Consider the following 25166-nt stretch of genomic DNA (forward strand, 5'->3'; position numbering starts at 1 on the left):
AGGTGACACTCCGCTCGTGGCCAAACATGTGCCCCTCCCCTCACGTGCAGCACAAGCTGTCCGGTGGGTGTGGCTACAGCACAAAACAGGCACGCTTGCAAAGAAGAAACAGCTGTTCCTTCCAATAGAAAACATTCTGTCCTCAGCATTCACGTGCTCGAATTTCATGTGTAGGGAGGGTGTAAATAGGACGAGTCCATACAGATGGAATCACACAAGTGACTTATGTTTCTCCACTGTAAAATGTTCTCATTATTTTCGAGCACGCGCACCGTTTGCCCCTCAATGCGACATTGTGGTTTTCGGAAGGATGTTCAGGAACATTATGTACTGAAGAACATTCCACCGTACACCCGCCATATGGTTCAACCACAAGTTCAAGTAAACAGAAAGAGGGAGTGTGCACTAGCCTCTGACACAGACCTTATTATCTGAAGTTACCATGCAACATTTAGTAACATTTAGTAAACCACACTACAGGCTATAGGGAAACATAACACCCAGCAGCTCTCTCCTCCAGACTGCATAGGCTACATCCCTGTCTGAAATAGGACCTGTCTACTGTTACAAGATAAGCTGAATCCCACTGTGGGGGGCACTTCCAAGACTAGACAAAATTAAAGTAAAGATGTGAGTTCATAAAGCAGTATAGGCCTAGTTCATCAAACGTGTGTTGTGTTGTTATTAAAATGTATGATCTACCTGGACGATTGTCTCTGTGTTCTGACTGTGTTTAGAGAGATGATAATAAATAAACAAACGTCAAATCCATCTGATTCCAAATGTGTGAATATGCCACAGCACGGACAAGTGACCATCAGTGCCTGTCTGTGACAGGAATGGCCGCTACTCCGACACTGCCATCCCCTGCAACCTGCCAGCAAACGTGAGAACTCTGGAGGAGGAGGAGGATATGTGCAACCACTGCACTATCCCTGACCATTTCCTCCCATGTCAAGACAACATGACTGTATCAACAGTCCCTCTGTGACATCATGTCTCCAGAGGAACTACCGTAGGCTACACATGCTGTACATATGGATGTACATAGTCCCTGTTCTACCTCTTTTTATGCTACTACTCTATCTACATATCTAGTGTGTTTTTTCCAACCTTGCTGTAATTCCACTGCTGAAACGCCAAATTTCCTCATAGGAGGATATCTATCTATCGATCGATTGATTAAACGCCACCGCACCACAGAGGTTGCAGCTTTCTGTATGAGAAGATTGTGCTTTTGTCTGCCAACAGACAGGGTGATGATGATATCGGTCCCAGTCTGGTGCTTGCCAACATAAACTGATGGCTTTCTGGTTATCAAGGCTGTGTCTATCTGAACTACTTGAACAGGGCAAAGGCTGCCATTGCAGCAGTCCACTGACCACAACACTCTCAATGGTGCTTTATAAGTAGGCTAACAAGATAAACACACAATGTAGGGAAATTAGACTATGAACAAGGAAGGTAGCCTAGATGAATAGCAATGAAATCTCACACTGAGCAATCCTGTTGACCCAACTGATAAAAAGCAGGCATGTATTAATAGGCTATTCTTGATTCCTTGCATGCTCTCTCAAATCACATTGGAGTTACTGCACAGGCCAGTGTATTATAAGAACGAGGCAAGGAGAGAGGACACAGGAAACACGGAGAATGCATGAGATTAATCTGAATGAGACTAACTGGAGGTAAATGAAAATGATTGATCCTGATCATTCTCAAGGACAGAGAAGATGAGAGAGAGTAGGAGGAGTGAAGGGAAGGGAGGTGTTCACCTCACCTTGGAGAGAGTAGGCTAGTGTCAGTAAATATGTAGGGAGATTTATGGAAAAGAACATGCAATCTTAAGAACACAGAGAGCACAAGGATAATTGACAACCAGGGTGAACCATCAATGCCATGTGATATCACTGTTATTTGGGCATGCAAGTGGCGTAGCATGTATACGGGATTGACTGGGTGAGGTGTCCCGCTGACAACGTTTTAAACAACCAAGACGTTCCTCAAGACATGGATAAGGAACAAGCCAAAATTGACACACAACACAAAATGGCCCCATTTTATAAGACACATAATGTGTCAAACTCTGGTTTGGCCAGAGCCTGTAACAGTAACTGCAGTGCAAACAGGTCGTTTTCAGCAGGCGTCCACCCATTTCAAAGCTATTGCACCAGTTAATTTGTGAACACAAGGAAGGGGCTATTCAATTGCTCAATGTAGCAGATATTGAAAAGAGGTTACTTTCTTGTAAATAGCCTATAATCCCGATCTCAGGTAACCATAACTGGCTTCAGTTCTCACCGCTGAGTATCTGTGTGCCTACTTTAGGCTATGATATATGAAGTAAAACTAAAATAATATAACTAATATAAATGCACAAGTGGACTTTCCGCTTACCGTTGTCATCAAAGGCAGAGAAGGAGAATGGATAGTCAATCACGGCTTTGAAGATTTGAGGAACATCGCGGAACAAGTCCCCGAAAATTTCATTAGCTGTACACATTTTATGGTGAGTAGGCTAACTTAAATCACTTAACAACTGCTGCCTATGCGTGAAAGGCAAATAAACTTGAGCTCACTTCAACAGTAGGCCTACTTCGCAAAAACTTGTCAGGTCACGTCACGGGGATGCAATGTGCGAGCAACTGGTATTAAAATGAGCTCTGTGGTAACGCCTCCCAACTTCATGAATATTGTAGCATATTGTCCAATGACCAATGAATCGTCATGAAATGAATCACATAATGTTTATTCAATTAGAACACGAGTTAAATTGGCCTTTAGGGCTGTCACTTATAGTCTACGTCCAATTGCACACTAGTGTGCTCTGACTCCCATACGCATGTTAGTCGATGTGACAGTACTGTATATGCCAGGCAGATTGTTTTGATATTTCTGGCCAAATTCCATGGCCTGCCCTATGCACTTCCCTTTAGGACACAGTGGCTTATCTGGACATTTTGCCTGAAGACGACCGGGCCGAAACATTGCTCATTGTTTAATAAATTTGACTTTATTTTACATTACTGGGAGCTGTAATCCAGTGTGTGGATATCCCTTTCCCGTAAGATCTTAATAATTAATAAAATAGGCTACTGGGAGCTGTAATCCAGTGTGCAGATTTCCTGCCCTTTCCTGTAAGATCTACATGACGTTAAATAAAAGTGGGAGAATTCATTAAAGTCGCACTGAAATGAAAAAAGCATTCTGTCCCATTTTGGTTCACAGAATTGGTCATAGTGTTCACCTATTCAACGATGTATGCCCAAAAATTTACAAAATTCTACTTTTGTTGTAATCTTTTAAAAAAGTATATAATTTCTTACTTCCTGGAAAACAGTAGGTCACGTGCAATGACGACAGCAGGTACCTTAGATTTTAGGCCAATAATCTCACGACATACACCCGTCAATCAACACTCTAGCGAATCTGTCTAAAGTTCTGAAAACCCGTCCACTTGTCAATGTTCCAATCAAATTCCTCTAAACATATGTCCCACCTTCATAGCTTGTTTGCATCGGAAATACGTCAAACTACGGAAGTTAGATGATCTCAAACGTCCGTTTCAGTGCGACTTTAAACATATTTCCGTCGGCCTAGCCTTGGGTGTATTATGATATGATAGTGGCCTTTGAGATATCCTTTCACTATCCTATAGGGCCCTTGTGTAAATGATGGTGCCTTTTTTCTGAGCGCCAGAATTGTTTCCAATGAGGAGACAGTGTTTGCATTTCTATTGAAAACACTTGAACATGCTTTAACCAACTATCTTCATACCTCCACCAGAACAACCTCCTGGACCCCCACTAGTCCGGGTTCAAGGCTGGCCACTCGACAGAGACCGCCCTCCTTGCAGTGACAGAATCACTCCATGCTGCGAGAGCAAACTCTCTCTTCCTGCTTGATACTTACTTGTCAGCAGGATTTGATATGATAGACCACCAGATCCTCTACACCCTTGAGGAGAACACTACACTCTAGGTTCTGTCATTCGCTCGCATGGCTTTTCTTCTCACTGCTATGCTGATGACAACCAACTGGTCCTGTCATTTCCCCCTTCTGACACAGGAGTGGCGACACACCACCTCAAGCTCAACCTGGACAAGACTGAGCTGCTGTTCCTCCCGTGGAAGGGCTGCCCACACCAGGGACCTGGCCATTGCCATTGAAGACACAGTGGTGACACCAACTCAAACTGCGAAGAATTTGAGCGTGACCCTGGATGACCAACTGTCGTTCTCCACACATAGCACATCTGATACACACGCTCTTGTAGATTCCTGCTCTACAACATCAGGATGATTCGCCCTTTCCTCACTGACGAAACAGCGCAGGTGCTCATCCAGGCCCTTGTCATCTCCCGCCTGGACTACTGCAACTCCCTCCTTGCTGGGGCCCCGGTGTCAGCGATTAAACCTCTGGACTTGTCCAGAAAGCTGCTGCTTGCCTGGTGTTCAACCACCCCAAGTTCTCCCACACAACTGGGACAGGTCCCTGCTACCTCCAGGCCATGGTCAAACCCTACACCCCCTCCCAAACACTACGCTTTGCTACCTCGGGGCGAGTGGTTGCCCCGTCACTCGAGGTCCCTGCGGTTTATCAACAATGGTCATGGCTGTTCTCTGTCCTGGCCCTGCAGTGGTGGCATGAACTGCTTACTGACCTCAGGACAGTAGCCTAGAGTTGCTGCCCATCTTTCGCCGCAGGTTCAAAACTCACCACTTCAAGAAGTACTACCAGGATCCTCCCTCTAAAGCACCCATTGTATTTTTAGTTTGCTATTCTTGCACTTTGCCTTCAGCACAAGATTATGCTCTTAGTCACATGTTATAGAAAGGAGATGCACTTGTGATTTCAGACAAGTACATTGGCTTTTCCTATGTTAAATGCAATTATTTTAAGTCATTTTGGATAAAAGCGTCAGCTAAATGACTGTAATGTAATGCTGCTGTCCATTAAAAAAAGCACTGCACCAGTGTCTTCTTTCAGATTTCAGACTTTTAGGGTTGTATCTTACTTAAATATCTTACTACCGTGGCCTTAGAGATATCAAATTATTATTATTATTATTAAAGCATGACGTGAACGTGATGTCTATCCCATAGGCCATCAGTCTATTTATTGGTTTAGATGGGGCCCCATGGTTTGACCCTGCAGGGAGGCCCTGAAAAATTGCACAACGCCACTGGCTAGCATCCACTACAAACTCACTTTAAACACTCCACAGTGCACCCAGCGCAAATAAAATGAGGGGTTAATTTCAGTGTTTATACCAGCGTATCACACAAACAGTAATCAGATATCTAAGCTGAAAGCACATTATGAGAGGGTTAGTTAGCAATAACTAGCAGACCTCAGCTGGCAGGAATGTGAAAAGAACCCAACGGATTAATGCGCCTTCTTATAGCCTACTACTAATATGTCTCAGCATCATTACTGTATGAGTAGGGCTAAACTAGGACTAACTGCTATTAAGCTAGTACACTGTGACAATTTCTCAATAGAACCAATAAAACAAAACTATACCAATAGTCTTGTAAATCTCAAAAGAATCTTTATTTTAAAACAGGTTGTGCAATTTGGTCAAAAGCTCTGAGCGCACAAGTGAAAAAAGCATAAACAATACAATAAACAGTGAATAACCCACAAACTCACATTCTCCCTTCATCCTAGTTTTTTATTATTGGCCACACGGCAGTGTAGTCGCCGATGGAATGCGTCTGCTTCAGACCCATCCAAGCTAGGAGCAGTGGGCAGTCTCACCAGTGGCACCCAGGAAGCCATTAGGGCACTTCGACATGTTGCCGGGAGAAGCTGGTCAGGAACCGGGGACCTTCCAATTCCCAGACGGCTTCTCTACCCCCTTCTCTGGTTAAGTGCAAATTACCTTTTATTTAACTTTAGTCAGTCTTTGCACGAAGGCCACCACCCTCAGATTACAGGGATGACCTTCCTACTGTAGATACTTGATACCTACAGTAGATGCCCTCCTAGATACTACACCTGATATCAAACAATATGACTTAGTAACGTAATGGACTAACTGATGTATATCTGCAATAAGATTTCATTTGAATTCGGTTGAACTACTAGGCCTATGTAAAATGATATGCAAGCATTATTTTAATATACTGAGTAACAAATGTTTATTTATACATTCAAAATCACTGAAGATAACACTCAAGAGCGAGACTATACTATAGATACTAAATACTGTAGGCACTTACAATATATTCCAACTTCCCTTACATTTGGTATCAATTGAAGGTCAACTAAAACTTCACAGGTAAAGTCTCAATAGGTTGCTCACTCTTGCTCCTCACAATGAACAAGACTGTCTGCCATGACAACTCCATCCATTCCCCTGCATGGATTTTTGAACAAAGGATTTGTGCAAAAGCCATGCTTCAGTCCTACACCAAGTGCAGACATTAAGGGAAAAGGTGGGATTTAGTTCACTGGCTGTTCACTCACAATACATAAAAATGTTGAACAAATGTACTGTCAGATTTCTTTCCCACATAGAAAACATGTTAAGAGAACAGCTATTTATCTGTATTACTTCAAAGCAGCAGGTTCTCCACTTGGCACATAGATACCTTACATCAACTCAACGTTAACAGGCCTACAGTGTGAAGTAACAGCTCACACTTTACTGCTAGTGTAAACACTCCCCATTCACTTATAATCCTGTCTAGCCTACTTGTGTGTGGGGGGTGTGTGTGTATGCATACAAAAGGATGAGATGCCTTTGTGATGTGTGTTTGTGTGTGTGTGTGTTTGTGTGTGTGCCTTTGTGATGTGTGTTTGTGTGTGTGTTTCCCAGCATGACATTGCCCAGAGCATGACACTGCCACCGCCTGCCTCCTTCAGAGGTTTGAATGTTGCGGCTGATCGCTGTATGTGTTTACAGTTCTGTGAAAGTGTGTTTTGGGAATTATTTGAGAGTTTTACAGAGGGCCTGTGGCAGAGTTCTCTAGTTGGTCGTTGAGGGAGAAGAAAGCAACAAATCTCCGCCTGTTACCTGCTTTCTGTTTTGTTGCATTATTTGCATGTGAGATAAATGTACAAGTTATAGATGAACTGATATATAATACTACATATGATGATTACTGTGAATGTTTGGGAAGTTTTGTGGAAGTTTTCTTGCACTTTGCCTTCAGCACGAGATTATGCTCTTAGTCACATGTTATAGAAAGGAGATGCACTTGTGATTTCAGGCAAGTACATTGGCTTTTCCTATGTTTAATGCAATTATTTTAAGTCATTTTGGATAAAATCGTCAGCTAAATGACTGTAATGTAATGCTGCTGTCCATTAAAAAAAGCACTGCACCAGTGTCTTCTTTCAGATTTCAGACTTTTAGGGTTGTATCTTACTTAAATATCTTACTACCGTGGCCTTAGAGATATCAAATTATTATTATTATTATTATTAAAGCATGACGTGAACGTGATGTCTATCCCATAGGCCATCAGTCTATTTATTGGTTTAGAAGGGGCCCCATGGTTTGACCCTGCAGGGAGGCCCTGAAAAATTGCACAACGCCACTGTCTAGCATCCACTACAAACTCACTTTAAACACTCCACAGTGCGCCCAGCGCAAATAAAATGAGGGGTTAATTTCAGTGTTTATACCAGCGTATCACACGAACAGTAATCAGATATCTAAGCTGAAAGCACATTATGAGAGGGTTAGTTAGCAATAACTAGCAGACCTCAGCTGGCAGGAATGTGAAAAGAACCCAACGGATTAATGCGCTATGATTGTAATTTTAATACTTGGTTTAAAAATAAGAGCACGCGAGTGGTCGATTCAAGCTGGTTTCAAAGACAATAGCTTTATTCTGAAATACGTTTACAAGCGGTCTCTCACACAGGAAGTGATTCCATAGTCAGAGCAAAGACACTGAGACGGGAGAATCCTTTTAAAGGGGGGTATGGGGATGAGAGACGTACCAACTGGTCTGGACAAACAAGATTACTTCTGTGGGAATGGAGTTAACTTCTGGTTTCCACAAACATTGTAAAACAATAAACTCAGAGAACTTCAGGAACATCAATCAAGTAGGAAAACAGAAAAACTATTTCTGGAGTGAACACATGGGTGATGACTTTAAATACTTTAACAGCGCCTTCTTATAGCCTACTACTAATATGTCTCAGCATCATTACTGTATGAGTAGGGCTAAACTAGGACTAACTGCTATTAAGCTAGTACACTGTGACAATTTCTCAATAGAACCAATAAAACAAAACTATACCAATAGTCTTGTAAATCTCAAAAGAATCTTTATTTTATAACAGGTTGTGCAATTTGGTCAAAAGCTCTGAGTGCACAAGTGAAAAAAGCATAAACAATACAATAAACAGTGAATAACCCACAAACTCACATTCTCCCTTCATCCTAGTTTTTTATTATTGGCCACACGGCAGTGTAGTCGCCGATGGAATGCGTCTGCTTCAGACCCATCCAAGCTAGGAGCAGTGGGCAGTCTCACCAGTGGCACCCAGGAAGCCATTAGGGCACTTCGACATGTTGCCGGGAGAAGCTGGTCAGGAACCGGGGACCTTCCAATTCCCAGACGGCTTCTCTACCCCCTTCTCTGGTTAAGTGCAAATTACCTTTTATTTAACTTTAGTCAGTCTTTGCACGAAGGCCACCACCCTCAGATTACAGGGATGACCTTCCTACTGTAGATACTTGATACCTACAGTAGATGCCCTCCTAGATACTACACCTGATATCAAACAATATGACTTAGTAACGTAATGGACTAACTGATGTATATCTGCAATAAAATTTCATTTGAATTCGGTTGAACTACTAGGCCTATGTAAAATGATATGCAAGCATTATTTTAATATACTGAGTAACAAATGTTTATTTATACATTCAAAATCACTGAAGATAACACTCAAGAGCGAGACTATACTATAGATACTAAATACTGTAGGCACTTACAATATATTCCAACTTCCCTTACATTTGGTATCAATTGAAGGTCAACTAAAACTTCACAGGTAAAGTCTCAATAGGTTGCTCACTCTTGCTCCTCACAATGAACAAGACTGTCTGCCATGACAACTCCATCCATTCCCCTGCATGGATTTTTGAACAAAGGATTTGTGCAAAAGCCATGCTTCCGTCCTACACCAAGTGCAGACATTAAGGGAAAAGGTGGGATTTAGTTCACTGGCTGTTCACTCACAATACATAAAAATGTTGAACAAATGTACTGTCAGATTTCTTTCCCACATATAAAACATGTTAAGAGAACAGCTATTTATCTGAATTACTTCAAAGCAGCAGGTTCTCCACTTGGCACATAGATACCTTACATCAACTCAACGTTAACAGGCCTACAGTGTGAAGTAACAGCTCACACTTTACTGATAGTGTAAACACTCCCCATTCACTTATAATCCTGTCTAGCCTACTTGTGTGTGGGGGGGGTGTGTGTATGCATTCAAAAGGATTAGATGCCTTTGTGATGTGTGTTTGTGTGTGTGTTTGTGTGTGTGCCTTTGTGATGTGTGTTTGTGTGTGTGTTTCCCAGCATGACATTGCCCAGAGCATGACACTGCCACCGCCTGCCTCCTTCAGAGGTTTGAATGTTGCGGCTGATCGCTGTATGTGTTTACAGTTCTGTGAAAGTGTGTTTTGGGAATTATTTGAGAGTTTTACAGAGGGCCTGTGGCAGAGTTCTCTAGTTGGTCGTTGAGGGAGAAGAAAGCAACAAATCTCCGCCCGTTACCTGCTTTCTGTTTTGTTGCATTTTGCAGGTGAGATAAATGTACAAGTTATAGATGAACTGATATATAATACTACATATGATGATTACTGTGAATGTTTGGGAAGTTTTGTGGGGATTGTGGATATTGTTTTAGGATTGAGGCTAGCTAACGTAAGCTAGGCTAAGGAATACTATTTTTATGTTTGTTTGTTTTTCTTTCCGGGTAAGTTTAATTATAGATTCAGTCGGTTGTTGTCTGACTCTCCGACCGACAGTATGATCTGAATGCACATTTTCAGCTTTATGCATATTTAGTTGTAGAAACCTAAGTTTTGTACCTGTGATTCATTGTCTCTATGGTAACGCAACAGGACAAGATCTGCATTAAATGTTAGGAAATTATTATTCTTACAGCATCTTTTTGTACCGAATCCATGTAGTGGCGCTAGCGGGCATGTCTATTCTTCATTCTTCATTCATTATTTCATTTTAGCCATATCCATATTTGGGTTTAGGGTTGTGGTGCCATAAGAATAGACAGTCTAAGAAGGTAAATAGAGTGGTGAGATCTGATGTCACTTTGTAGGCTTAAAAGTTACCATCGCTGCCATTAGGTTTTGAAAAAATGAATGGGATATAAAATATCCTATAAAATCACATCACCTCACCACTCTATAAGGAAGCGATACACAGGAAAATCATAAATATTTACAATTGTATAAGATAGATACTTAGAAGATAAAATGTATTACTGTTATTTAGAAATTAGTGTTACTTACATAGCCAGATTCTGTGTTGTATTCTTGATAAGATTAGATATGTTGTTTATTGTATTCTCTTCTGTAGTTCGCCATGAAAGTAACTAAATTCTGCCTGTCACCTGATTTCTGTTTTCTTTTATCATTTGCAGGCAATAAACCCAAACCTCAACCCAACTAAAATGTGATAAGTGCAACATATGCGCATGTGGGTATAATGTATGCATTGCCATATAGCGAACAGGGGCTTCAATCCTGGAGGAGGAAGTTGTAGTTCCCGAAGTCAGAATCCTCGGGCCTGATGAGCATGTCCTCACGGGCCTTGGCCAGCTTCCGACGCATAAACTCCCTCCTCTCCTTCCACTCAAGCAGCTCCGCCTCGCTGTGGGCAAAGTCACAGCTCACCCCCTCCAGACAGCTGCTTTCCAGCCTGTTGATCAGAACAAACGCATTCACCAATGACTGAGTGCACTTTGTGTTCTGTAGTTCATCGTGCAATTCCATTGGTTTTTAGGTGGGAGTTACACCCATATAGCTCTAGACAGTATCTAAATCACTGACTTGGGTACATAAGGTGACCCTAAGCCTTATGCTGGCAGCACAATAGAGGAGGATTTTAGGCCTGATGTCGGCTCCAATTCGCCAGGGGTGGGGGTGGTAATCCTGTAGGGTGAGGGGGTTTACCAACATAATCTTAACCAGAGTCTCGAATTGGAGTCTCCCCGATTTCTAATGTTAAATATAAACATGTTAAATACTTATCCAGGCAACTCAGGTTTTCTACCCAGCAACTGACAGTAGCCAGGTAGCTAGCTATAGGGCTCGAAGCATAGATGCAACATTGAAAACACTTTTTGTGCTCAGATAATTATCTTGTTGGCTAGCCATGACTTCTCTAGCTGGTGCATATTTTTGGTATGCTTATTCATTGTAATAATGTATTTAGCAGAGCTATATGAGAGCTAAAGCATAGATGCAACGTTGAAATCTACTGCTCACTGAGTATAGGCTTGTGTACAATCCCAAAGCACAGTAGGCTATTTATATTGAATGGCATTTCCATGGCAAGGTCAGAGTGTATAAAAATGACTACATTTCTAATGATTACAGGTTTCACTCTCCCTTCCACCTGTGTACAAATAACAATAACGTTAACTTGTAGTTCTACTGTATATCTATGCAGCTGATGACGGTCCGCCTCCATGTTTGTTTTGCTCTGAAGTCACGTTTGATCATGCGAGATTCTGTGAGATCCCAAGTCCCTTGCCTGGAATCGCCACTCTGAAATCATTTAGTGTGTGGTCCTGCGTCTTGACTGAGTAGTCTAGTGTGTGTGCTCTTACAATTAAAATAGAAAAAAGTGGTTCAATCTCTGTGGTCTCCCACGTTTTTTAAAATCGGTTAAGATTTGAACATCCTCTAGTGTGCACCCAGCGTTACACATTTGAGTGGATGTGAAAGTACTGGTACATGCATGATAGCCACATACTGCATAGTTATACAGGTTTTAGGAAACAGGCACTAAGGGTGGTGTCTGGTTGACCTGGGGCAGAGGGCGAAGCAGTGTCCAGGGAAGCGGTAGGCCCAGGCAAGGCTCTCGTCCTCTCCCTCACAGCTGAACACTCGCTCCTTGTGCTTCTCCGTGGAGATGTGGTCCTGCCACTGGCGCTCACTGTTGCTGTGCCTCCCACACAAACGGCAGTATAAACCGTCCTCCTGTAGTAGTAGTAGTAGTAGTAGTAGTAGTACTTTATTGATCCTCGGGGGGGGAAATTGCACATGTATTTGTACACATAGCCGTTTATGTGTGTTACATTAGAAACATTTAAAACAGTGACACCATAGCTGCATGGATGCAAGCGCACTCGATCAGAGAGGTCAGCCAGTCTACCTACCATTGACTCAGCTAAGTCGGTTGGCATGGCGATGTACTTCTCCTCTGGGTAATGAGGAGGTTGGGCAGGTAAAGCACCTTCTGGCCGGCGGTCCTGACTGGTCAGAGACAGCCAAATGCCGTACATCTGCTGCTTATCCCTCACTGCAAGAACATGGTGAACAGAAACGGTAAGACCCCCCATGTTCTCTCACAATGGTCCGGGGGAGGTGACCCACTATGGCACAGGGCGTCCCCCGGGTATACGAGAAATAGACAAAGATTCAGAAATGCTATGAAGGAAGAGCAGTGTGTATGTGCGCGCGTGTGTGAGTAACGTACAGTCGTAGGTCTTTATGTAGGTCCACACCTCCTTCTCCTCTTGACTGTGAGCGAAGTTGCAGTTCCCAATATAGGTGCACTTCCTCTGCTTCGCAATGTGGCCACATATCTGTGGGGGGGGGGCAATGGCCCTCTTTACACTCGCTTGAGCATAGTGAGACTTCTGTGATGAGTCTAGCTTACTGTACAATATATATATACATCTACATTCAATAAAATACAATCTAGCACCATATATTACATGAAATGCAAACTAGCAGCACCATATATGACATATATGACGAAATACAACCTATCCAAGCACACAGCAGCCAATGTACAGATGCCCATGACGCTACATACATATAGACGCCCACTACACACGTATCTGAGGGCAGGGTACTAGAAGAAGTGGACGTACGTCGTAGTGTTGAGGGTAGTTCTTGGCAGGCGGCAGAGGTCTCACCATCACCCACTTCTTCCTCTCCGGAGACATCACCAACAGCACAGCAGGCTCCTTTGTCCAGCTGTGGGGGGAGAGAGGGAGGGAGAGAGAGAGAGAGAGAGAGAAAGAGAGGGGTATTAAAAGGGAGGAGTTGACAGTGAAAGAGAAAAGAGGACAGGAGGCAGGGCTAAAGAGAGCAGGTATAATGTGTGTGTGTACGCCTCAGAGAGAGAGACGGACACAGGCCTGGATTACACTACAGCGTTTTTCCCCGGAAAAGACCTACGTTTGCGCCTTGTACGTTTCCGTGGTGAACCGAGAATGGCAGGCCTATAGAACGCTGCGCTCGAGGACGAAGTTGGGTGAATGGGTGGACTTTTCTCTCTTGGTTAAAGTTGATGTAATCGCGTATCGTCGGTTCGAAAGCGTAGCCATGGACACCCACGCGAGTGTAATCCAGGCCATAGGCTTCCATTCAGCAAAAGCATACAAAACAGGGTGCTGGGTATAGCCATAATCATCTATATCACAAGAAAATGGTCTACTTACATACCATCCCACATCCTGGATCAAGTTTCTAGATCCTTAATTTTATGCCACTTGGATTACTGTTCTGTTGTATGGGCCTCAGCATCAACAATAGAGCTGTCACAATTACAAGTTGCTCATAACAAGGCTGCTAGGCTTATTTTGGGTTGCTCTATTAGAACTAGCATCAATAAGATGCACTCTAGCCTATTGTGGCTTAATGTGGAGAAGAGGCTGTGCAATACATTTTTCTGGTACTCACTTTTCTGGCCCCCGGGTGATACTGTTTTTTTTGCTTCCCTCTGGAATATGTAGAGGTGGGTCGTATGCCCACCTCCCTTGTTCTCTGTAAACAATTGTGTTGCCTCTGGGTATGAAATGCGCTATACAAATAAATAAATAAAGCTTTGATAGTAATACAACGTGTACACATAAACCGGAGTTCTTGCTAGATCAAATTGCTTTTTGGAACAATGTTCACAGCCACAAGAGAGAGGGATTCTTGGTTGTTGTTTATTTTTGTTGGAAAGATGTTTGCTTTTTGATGATGCCTTTTAAAAGTGGAATTATCTTTTGTGATTTACATTTTAATGGAATGTATCAATTGTTAGCATTTTAATGTCGTTTTTGTTATAATGTCGTTTTTGTTATAATGTTTGTTGTGTGTGGACACCAGGAAGACTAGCTCATTGCAATAGCATTAGCTAATGGGGATCCTTTAAATAAACAAATAGGTAGGCTGGCTCCCTACCTGTGCCTGGCCTTGGCTGTGCAGTACTTGAGGGCTTTATCTGGTTCACTGACCAAACCAGCCCTCCAGCACTGAGCACAGACAAACTTCATCCTCATGTTCCACCCTCTGCCGCCCCCTCCTCTTCCCCCCGCTGCTGCTCCTCGAGGTTGTGGCACGTTCACAGGCTTGGGATTGACAAGAAACACGTGCACGCATTGGCCATAAACACGAGAGATTAAAAGAAATGAAGCAAACTATGGGCTGATATAAGGGTTGTGTTAAGATGTTGTTTTTACTTTGTTTGCCTTCGTTTTGTGTGCATTCTGCTCCTGCCAGTGTTTTGTTGACTCCTGTACAATCTCTTCACGGGTGATACCTGTATAAAAGACATACATACACAACAACCTGATTTTATACAGAGAAACACAACAACCTGATTTTATACAGAGAAAAAAAATACAGAGTCTACTGCCACCTACTGGTATAAGCTGAGAATGGCTATTGTAAATTAATGATCCTTTGATGCTGGTTTGTTCTTGCTTGTTCATACTGTGTGTGTGTGTGTGTGTGTGTGTGTGTGTGTGCGCGCGTGCATTCGTGGCAGCCTATCTGACTGTACCCGAGTCTCTCTGCAGCATCCAGCACTTCAGCTCTATGACAGAGTGGGCGAAATGGCAGCGGTCCTCTTGCTGGCAGCCGTAGAGGATGGCATGGCAACACACATCATACTGGCACCGGGCATGCAGGGGGCGGATCTTATTGTAGCTCACAATGGTGGACCTCACCACATGAACCAGGCACCTGGGAGGGGGGCAGGGTGGGCTGTAGTCAAGGTGTGTGTGCGTGCATTGAGATAGTGTCTTTTTGTGTATTTTTTCTGTTTATCAGTGTTTACGTTTATTAAGCAGGAGGTTGGACTGTGTGTGTGTGTAATTGTTCATGTGACTCACTTGTTGCTTTCGAATGGGTGGCGATCGGAGAGGTTGGAGCAGGTGGCCATGTCCTCTTCATTGCACTTACTAATGATCCTGGGCTTACTGTCATAACACTCCTGAGAAGAGGCACAGAGGGTATGAGGTATGACGAGGAGTGGAGGAGGCATTAAAGACTGCCAATGAGAATATCTGATATCTGTGTACACACACTCGCAGTGGCCACTTTATTACCTATTACCTATTGTATTACTTTAATGTCTACATGCTTTTTATATTGAGTTATGGCCACATGATTCGCTGCTTGGAGGAGCAGGCAATTTGTGTCAATTGTGTACCCAATTAAAGTGGCAACTAAGTGGTACGTGTGTGTGTGTGTGTGTCAAGAGTGCCGGTGTGTGTACACACTACCTCACAGAGGAACATGAACATGCCGTTGTGCAGCTGCAGCAGGCGTGTGACGGAGAGGGCGGGTCCGCGGCCGGTAGCCGGTGTGTCAAACAGCAGGTCTCTGTTTAGAGATCCATTCCTTTCCAGGGTCCAAATATCAATCTCCATCTGGCAGAAGGCGAATGTGCAGGCGTCCCCGAACTTTGAACAGTTTCCCTGCTGCAGATCTGGACGGGGAGAAGAGACAAAGTCATCAATAGGGATGAGACGGTATACCGTAAAACCGTGAACCGCGGTATAAAATGTCCACGGTATAAGAACCGTGACATTCCCTGTGTTTACGGTATTACGTTTACGGTATTACACAATAATGCGCTGCTGAAACTTCACATTTCAAGTTGCTTGCAACAGTTAATTTTGTAATTTAATGTAAGCTTGCTATTAATAAACTGAGCTTAATTACAATAGTGTGTATTTTCCATCACGTGTTGCACTGTAGTTCCTTCAAAGTAAAATACTTTTTTTTTTTATGTGTGTTGGGGAGGTAAAATGCCATATACCGCGAAATGCCGTAAACCGTACCGTGTAACTAGATACCGTACCGTACAGTAATGCAAAAATTCATACCGTCTCATACCTAGTCATCAACTTCATCAAGTACACATGAACATAATGTGATAGTCTAGCTTCCCCTGATGTAGACAGACGGCTGAAAACCTGAAAAGCGCTTCGTGTCACCAGCAGACGCAGCGTCATTTAGTTTAAATGAAAGACTGGTGGAATGACGGGTGGATTTCATTCGAGGAAAGGAGAGAATTTAAAAACATTAACTGTTACAGTTCAACATGCAGGTCCCATCGGTTTTATGTCGTAGTCGTCTTTACCCCTGCAGATGATAAACTTTCCGCAGAATTGGATCTTTGTGGGCCTCGGTCGCACCCTGGTCCAGGTAGAGTCCGAGGCTGCCCTCAGCTTGCACAGCAGGACGCTCCGGTCACAGTTGTGGGCCAGGTCTGGTTGGTGATTGTAATCACAGACCCCTGGACCTGGGAGGGAGAGAGAAGAGAAGAGAGACAAAGACAGAGAGAGCACAGGGAAAGAGAGGTGATTATCAGAGAGACATGGTCAGAGAGCGGGGGTCGGAGATCCGGACAGAGAGAGCGGGGGGGTAATACTGTTATAGAATTTAATAATTACAATATAGTCTGAAATAAGTGTGTAAGTAAGCTCCAGGCCTGTCCTAGATAATGTGAGGGGCTACCGAGAAGGACAAACACATATGTTGAAGGCAGAGTGCGGGGGAGGGGGTCTTGTGATTTCACTCCTTTCTACTTCTGACCAGGAGTCACAACGAGGCCTTTGTATAAGGACTGTCACAGGACTGTCAGTACATCATAAAATCATCTTTGCATCAAATTCTTCTGTGTCATGGTCAGGTATAAAGAGGAGTGTGTGACCTTGGTGTGTGTGCATTCTCTGCATCAGCGACTTGTCTGCCTGTTTCTCCGTATGTGAATTCACCCTCTGAGCTCAGACGAATTAAATCTTCAACTTCTATCCGAGGACGGTGTGGTTTATTCTTGGTATCCTACAAACTGAAGTTTTCCTAAACAGTACATGCCTGCGTGGCTGCAGCAGGTGGAGCAGGCCTGCAGGAACATGTGGGTGGAGGCCAGGGGGTTCTGGTACAGCTTGGAGAGGACCGAGCCACCTGGGCCCACCTGCCATAACAGGTTTCAGTTAACATTGTCATCAGGGCAAAACGGCAGCGTGAATATCCTGATTAATAACCGACAGGGCAGAAAACGTCAATTCGTACTGTATGGCGGGATCTGGCTGAACGGGGTGCCGGGGGAGCGCTGAGGGACCTCCCACCACCTAGTGAGAAGGTAGAGAAAAGCGACAGATGCATCTCTATTTGACACCGGGATCGGGCTCATTTCTGTGTACAGAAATAAAACAATGAATTGTGGAGGACACGCATGGGATAAAAGCCCCCTCGACCCCCCTCAGTCCACTCACCTGGCAGGGTGAAGTTAGAGAGGGAGCCCAGCCCGCCTGTGCCAACCGCAACCGGCTTACATTTAAGGATGGGGGCTGTAGCGCCCTCCAGTGGTGAGAAAGTGTCAAGAGCATCAAGGGAGTCCAGTATATCAAGAGGATACAGAGCCGTGTTATGGGCATCCCCACCAACAGGGATGGTGTCCAGGTCATCTAAGAAATCAAGATCGTCAAGGTCAAGGTCGTCCAGGCCATCAACTGCTGCTATCTTGCGGGCCGCCTCAGCCCCACTGCTGGGGAGAAGGTCCAGGCTGTCTAGAGCATTCAGGGAATCAAGACCATCCAGGGCATTTAGTGCCGGTTTGGGGGCATCGCCGCCACCTCCTCCATGAGCCGGGAAGCTGTCCAAGGCATCTAGGCCGTTTGAGTCGTCGAGAGGATCTAGGGCGCTCAGTGCCGTCTTGGGCTTCCCCCCCACACCTGGGGGGCAGAAGGTGTCCAGAGAGTTGAGCTGGCTGACGGCTGAGGAGAAGAAGGCCGGGGGGAGCTGGGGAGCGAGGGAGGGCAGACTGGAGGGGAACAGGCTCTGAGCAGGGCCGGAGGCGGATTTCGGGGGGTCGACAGGAAAGGTAGCCTGGAGGTGGGTCTAGGTGGGAGACAAAAGTGGAGGGAGGAAGGGAGGAAGAAAGTCAGAGAGATTAAGGAAAAACCTGTTGGTCGTAGTTTTAAATTCTCAACCATTAGGCTGCGTGTCCACCAACGAGCTGTATGTAGCTAAACAGCGGCAAGCTTACAGCTGCTTAGAGCGCACTAGAACTTAGAGCGCAGTTAGGCTAACTATGTTTTACAGCTAAGTTAGTACAGAGTATTGTGTTTTTGCAGACTGGAGTATTTAACTAGCTAGTGTTAGCTAGTGCTAACCTTAGCTGTTTCTACAAACCGACCGTCAGAACAGCCTTTAACTGTTGTCAGAACAGCCTTTTACAGCCTGCGCTTTAGCCCTGGAGCACTCAGCACTGGGAAAAAAAAAAAGACTAGTGCTCACAGTGCTCACTTAGAACACAGCTCTCGTCTCTAGATCTCTCTAGAGCTCATTACCCACTGTAAACAACGAGAAAACAGTGCCAGCTCTAAAATACAGCTCGCTGGAGGACAAGCCCCCTTAATGCCACTCGTCTCACCGCAGTAGCCTCTGGCTCTTTGGGGAAGCAGTCCAGGAGGCTGTCTAGATCATCTCCTATTACATCAAAGTCTCCCAGGGGCTCAGGTCCAGGCACTGAGAGGTGCTGCCCGTGAGGGTTTTGTCCAGACCTGTCCACAGGTTGGGCAGAGCTCATAGATCCAGAGGCAAGGGGGAAGGAATCATCGCTGATTGGTGCAGTGGCAGACTGAGCAATGTCTGAGAAGGAAGAGGAGTTTGAGTGGAAAAGGTGACGTCTCATTTTCTGCCATTTGCTGATGTGTGGCTTTAGTCTACTATTACAGTCAGCATTACAATACTATTATTGTGAGTAGAATTCCTACTTGGTGTGATGTCACTCAAGGAATCCAGACCATTAGCAGATATCTTGAAATCAAAGAGGAGAAAGACATGGGTGAACTGAAGTCCATAAAAAAAAAATCTCCTAAAAGTGAGATAGTTGAATTATGTTGCTGTACTCGCCTTTCCCATGCGAGGAGCCGTCTTCCCATTACTCTCACTTCCAGTAGCAGCCTCCGCCTGAAAAGAGCAATGATCGCAAAGCTCAATATAGCCAAGAGAAGAGAGAATTCCCGCACACTGTACGTTTTTACTTGCAATATTAGTACTGATACGATACAACAGTCCTTAGACCTTCATCAGGAAAAACTGAGGAACAGCCTCCTCCGGTGAGGCGTTACTTTGTGCCAGCAGCCATCAGACTCTATAACAGTGCCTGAGCCCCCCCCCCCTTCAAACGCCAAAACTACCAGACTGAAACTATCATGAAACTCAGTGGAGGTGTAGTGTAGTATGGGACTGAGAACCCATTCAATTCTGGAGCGGAACAGGGCGGGTCCACGAGCCGTCCAAACACGGCCGGGCCGACCCATTCATCTCTGTTCATTTTTTGGACTAGGGTTACGCAAAAACTACCAGACCGCTTTTCATGAAACTCAGTGGAGGGGTGTAGCATGGGCCAATTTAGAACCCATTCAATTTTGGTGCAAACAGAGCCACAAAATGCATTCAGGGGCAGAGGTCTGTGCTCTGTGTGCACTGCACCATTTCTAGTTATGTATATTTTTACTCTTGATCTATTCTGTGCCTTCTCTGTTCTTCTTGCTGATGTAATGCCTAAAGCCCCTGGGGATTTTTATTAAGTATTATAATTTATTATATTATAAAGTATATCTTATTTTATGAGCTGTTAGGCAATTGGTCCCACAGTCTATTTGCATTTCGCCTATTAGAAAGTACCTGATGCATCAGTTACTTTGATCTTTGGACAACTTGGAAGAATTACAGTAAAGTATCATTGGATATAAACTTTTTTTGTTTGAAATTTTTGGAAGACCGGACTCACGAAAGAACCCAGTTGGAAATCGAAAGCTTTTCCTCCACATAGAACCAAAGATTAACTCATTTTATCAGTCTCTTGCTGTGCTGAATTGGATCTGGGGAAAACATGCTTACCTCAAAGTTAACATAGGCTTTACGGGCATTCAGACCCAGTCTGTTCGCCAGCTCCTGTGCCAAATCATTGACTTGTTGGTCCTATGAGGGGAGATGAAGGAAACACATTGAGCACACACACACAATATATCCTCATGAATAGGATTTAAAAAGTCTTACATAGACCTCTAACATGATACTGTAACTAGGGATGCAAAGGGGTGGAACATTTCCGGAAATTTTCCATGGGAAGTTAAGCTCAGGAATTTTGGAAATGTTGACCTTTTTTGTAGCCTATAACAGCTTTTTTTCATTTTTATTTTATTTTATATATTTATTTTAGGATTTTATCCTGTTTTCATCCAATTTGATAGCCAATTTACCCTGACCTAGTGTCCGGTCACCCTCTACTAACTGTTGAGGATTCGTCACACAACCTGGCCAGTCGGCAATGTGAAAGGGAGAGACAACTCCTTGACTCTCTCAGCTCGCAACTGTAATTCCGACACCAGACAGGGTTGCTGTTGTGTGACGAACTCTCAAGCCAAGATTAAACTAAACACCCTCAGGGAGCAGTGGCCCAATAGGCCGCTCCCTCTGGGATCCGCCCATACTCTGGTGAGACCACTGGTTCCTGGTGGGCAGCTGCACTGGTACACAATGCATTAGACTGCTACACCACCGCAGACCCCTATAACAGGGAACCTAAATGTAGCCTAGTTGGAGAAAAAACATAAAATGCAATTCTAGAGCTTGCAGAATGATCTTGGTTAAAACAACCTGATTTAATGACAATTCAGTTGAGTTTCATACTGTGAGATTCATCCATCACATGTTCAGTGCATTCTTCCATCCAATGCACAGCTAATTCCTAGCATCCTGCACACTAAGAGGGCTGTAGAATACATTAAAGTTCTACTCACAAATAGATTAAGCAAAAAATGACATTTTTAATTTTTTTATTAGAAATGTTTGCCTGCATGTCTGTTTATGACAAAACAAAATGTTCATATTTATGACAAGGTAACTACAGTTGGTATAAATAACCCCAACATTCCCAGTTTATTCCTGTTAATTACCATAAATTCACGTTAATTCCCATGGAAAGTTTCCAACTTTTAATATTCCTGGAATTTTACAACCCTAATGCTAATATCTACTTCCACCCAAGTCCGCAGTGGCATGTGAAGTGCCAGGTAAGTATGGACCATGGAGATTATGACAAAATTGTGTGCCTTTGTGGAAGCTTAGTATCGCAAGGAATGTTACCTTCAAGGTTTCAAATATTTACAGTAACATTGGCTCAGATAGGCACTTCTGTATAGGCTGTATCTGTTGTTATGATAAGCTGTATCTGTTGTTATGGGAAACTTACTATAACACCTTCTTGTAGGGTTTGTTGTATGATAACCTATTGGAGCCTATTCTTATTGTGCTTTCTATAAGAAGTAATGTACTCAAAATTGATGTTTTTTGCAACACTGTTTTTGCACCTACTGCCTGAACAAGGCAAGTACTGTTGAGTATAGACTGACAAACACAGGAGCCTGGCTGACCGTGCCTGTGCCTTAGTAACCACACAAACTTCCTTTACCAAAAAGTGGGGCCATCAGGTAACATTCAACTACTGCCCCTGTGGAGAGGACCCCTCCTCTGTAAGACTGTGTATAAATATCCTGTGTATTGTGTGTGTGTAAGAGAGCCACTGTGAAGAATGAGTGCTTCCTGAGCTTGCAATCTCTGAGTAAAAGATCTTAAGAGTCTTGTTGTGTCTTCATGTTTATTGATTAATCTCACATAAGTGTACAATACGTGTGCGCTGGTAATTAGCATTTGCAGCACACTGTATGGACTCTTACCTGACCTGTGAGTGTGACTTACATTAGGAGCAGCAAGCAGGCAGCCATTGCTGCAGGTGTAGGCTTCTCTGTATCGGCCAAGCTCCTTCAGACACATGGCCTTCCTGTAAAGAGCCCTCCGGCTGCTCTCACACACTGCCAATGCGCTGTCACAGTCCTGAACGCCAAGCTCAAATTCCTCCTAGAGTGAGAGAGACAGACACACTGTGACCAGCGGAGGGGTGTGGGGCGGGGCACACTTGGTCAAATAGTTTCTAAGGCTACGTTTACACGACAATGACTTTTCAAAAACGGGAAAGTTTTTCTTTTGTGTTTTAAAAAACTTCTGCGGTCGCAAAACAGTGTTGTGATAATGATCCTCGTTTACACGGATCCGCAAAAATGATTGAAAATGCTGTAGTAGGCTATGCATGCCAGGCCAGCAGGCAACAGGCTTTGGACATGGCCTTCCATCTATGCTCGGGCCATTCACAAAGTTGTCCCACCAAATGCTTGCAGTTTGCATGTAGCCTAATAAATGTTTCTCTGCTGATCACAGTAGGCTAGGGCCTTAAAGTGCAGCTTGAGGAGAGTTAGTGATTATATATTTTTATGAAGAGTTTGGTTGTGAGATATTCATTTTAAGAAATGAAACATTACTGTTTAAGAAATCAAATTCGTTCACATCCTTTATCAACACCACTTCCGCCAGGCTTTCACACACCTGTCAGACCACTGTGTAACATGTAGGCCTAATATTATTTCACAATAGTAAGCACAGTCTTTATTTACACAGCAGTCTTTATTTATTCTTAATTTATATTTTGTTATATTATATATAAAAAAGGATCCTTAAAAGTACACAGGTATGATACAAACTAAAAATGACGTGTCTTTTAGCCATATCGACTGCCTTGGGCTTCATGGCCTAGCTGATTTGTAGGTTATGGTTAAATGTGTCATTTTGTTACCAGGTTATTCTATTCGATTCTACTATATTTATATTTTGCTATTCTATGTTGTTATTATTATAATTATTATTATTATGTTATTCTAATCCCTTTTCTATATGCAGTAGGTCTCTGCCTCTGCAGTCAATAGGCTAGTCCTAGGTCTCGTTCTGAATGGTATTGTAATGCCCACTGGGTCATTTTGTTACCAGGCTAGTCTATTCAATTCTGTTGCATTATGTTTTGCTATTCTATGTTATTGTTGTTATTATTATTATTATTATTATTATATGACTATGTTAATCTAATCTCTTTTCTATATGCAGTAAGTCTCTATGCCTGCAGTCAATAGGCTCATCCTACTGTAGGTCTCGTTCTGAATGTTATTATAATGCCCAGATTATGGACAGCAAAAGTCTGGTGAGGGACTAAAATGCTTTAGGGTGTCCAGATGTGGTTCCGTTTTTTTTTTTTTTAAAGGTCTCTTTATTTTGTATTGCCAGTTTGCACAACAACGATAAGGGTGGCATTCTTTAATAATTCCACTCTGGAACCCGGTTTCAAAAGTTTGTGGTTTCAGACCCCCAAAATGCCGTTGTTGTGTAAACGAAACAAAGGTTTGCCGTTTTATACAGGGACCGTTGTCGTGTAAACTAGGCCTAAAAAGGTTCCACATCAGTGCCACAACACTCTGTATGTCTCACCATGCTGTGGTAGGTGCTGGCCCGGTTGACATACAGACTCTCCAACAGGGCTGAAGGGACATCCAGGTCCTCTGCCTGGCCATACTTGGCCACATTCAAACCCTCGCTGTAGTCCTTGATGGCCTGGCCCCACGCTCCCTCCCTGAACGATAGATTCCCCTCCTCCATGAGGTTACACACCAGCTGGGTCAGAAAGCCCTGGAGGAGAGAAGGGAGGACAGTTAGAGGGGGAGTGGTGAGCAACCCACATACTGTATCTTTGAACCACAAGGCGATGTTGTGGAATACTTGGCCAAGGTCACAACAACAGAGGAACTGGACTAGACTAGACAAAACTTTATTCATAACACTACCTCAAAGCTTCCAGGTTCTGTATAAGGCAATGAAGACCTAGAACACAAGAGAACACAGTCAGCTCATTAAACAACACAAATTGATGATCAGTCCAAGCAACCTTCCAGGCATTTATCACCAGTTTGGACTATAGTGAAGGGTGTAGCCTCGTCAAGTGTGACAATGGGAATTAAATGTAGTAGCCTAGTATATAGGTTACTCCGCAGGAATGTAGCACGTGGGCCTAAAGTAAAAACAAGTTGCAAGAAAAAATTCCTTCTCACTGTATGAAAGCGAGTGCTCTCTGTATCTCATCCTTGCGTTTCTGTCGTGCACGGTCCATAGCTGATTAGATTAGAAATAGAGAGGCAGACATACATATTTTTAAGTACAACAAGAAATGCATGGACATTCACTATTTATTCACAAAATACAAAAATAGCAAGCTAGCTAGCTAATTGTGGACGTTTATCTAAACAAGTTCAATGTTCAACCCCCCCAAAAATGGCATGTATTAGCTACAACTTGCAAACGCGAGCGAGCAAGCAAGCAAGACCCACATACCTGTTAAGAAACATCAAATCGTTTAGCTAGTTAAGTGGCCTGTCCACATAGAGAGGAAAATGTACTTATTAGTGCAATAATGCAATAATATTAGCTAACGTTAGCTTGGCTATTCGTGCACGGAGAATGAGTTTCACTTCCAATTCCTCAGCTCTCACTGTAGACTCGCCCACTCGTCAGAGGTTGTTTGCTGATTTCCACCCGGGTCCTACAGTTAGTACTTTTAGTAAGAGGCGACGCTGTCGGAAAATAAGATAGATAGCAAATTTCTTTGATAACATTCTAACATTTTACAATCAAGCTTCTATTTCTTTTTGTGTTTCTTTAATTGCATAATGAATGAAACCACCAACCACGAATGAATTATCGAAAGGTTATTGGAACTACAAGTCCCATCATGTATCCCGGTGTTCTCAGCGCCGTC

The 25166-nt window shown here is 43.5% G+C and overlaps 1 protein-coding gene across 1 annotated transcript; it reads right to left on the minus strand.

Moving 5' to 3' along the window:
- Window positions 1–8334: 8334 nt before the first annotated feature.
- On the minus strand, window positions 8335–24879 carry LOC311309712 (zinc finger CCCH domain-containing protein 7B-like). The gene is made up of 23 exons (XM_084439036.1): window positions 24743–24879; window positions 24463–24523; window positions 24199–24235; window positions 23846–24043; window positions 22235–22393; window positions 20375–20455; window positions 19382–19438; window positions 19243–19285; window positions 18900–19117; window positions 17740–18364; window positions 17537–17595; window positions 17339–17438; window positions 16602–16763; window positions 15739–15944; window positions 15346–15446; window positions 15015–15196; window positions 14692–14771; window positions 14414–14580; window positions 13111–13216; window positions 12711–12819; window positions 12391–12533; window positions 12039–12211; window positions 8335–10925 (listed from the first exon to the last, which is right to left on the minus strand). The coding sequence occupies exons 2-23, from the start codon at window positions 24519–24521 to the stop codon at window positions 10745–10747; spliced, it is 3246 nt and encodes a 1081-aa protein (XP_084295162.1). The 5' UTR covers window positions 24522–24523; window positions 24743–24879; the 3' UTR covers window positions 8335–10744.
- Between the last annotated feature and the right edge of the window lie 287 nt (window positions 24880–25166).

This window comes from Borostomias antarcticus (assembly GCF_949987555.1).
Source record: "Borostomias antarcticus genome assembly, chromosome: 5".
Lineage (NCBI taxonomy): Eukaryota > Metazoa > Chordata > Actinopteri > Stomiiformes > Stomiidae > Borostomias > Borostomias antarcticus.

What these genes read in the sequence shown, in the direction of transcription:
- LOC311309712 (XM_084439036.1), bottom strand. Translation starts at nt 24,521, where the DNA reads ATGGACCGTGCACGACAGAAACGCAAGGATGAGATACAGAGAGCACTC. An exon ending in CCAGCACCTACCACAGCATG is followed by an intron (nt 22,394 to 23,845) that starts GTGAGACATACA and finishes CTCTCACTCTAG; the next exon opens with GAGGAATTTGAGCTTGGCGT. An exon ending in CACCCATTCGAAAGCAACAA is followed by an intron (nt 15,197 to 15,345) that starts GTGAGTCACATG and finishes CCCCCCTCCCAG; the next exon opens with GTGCCTGGTTCATGTGGTGA.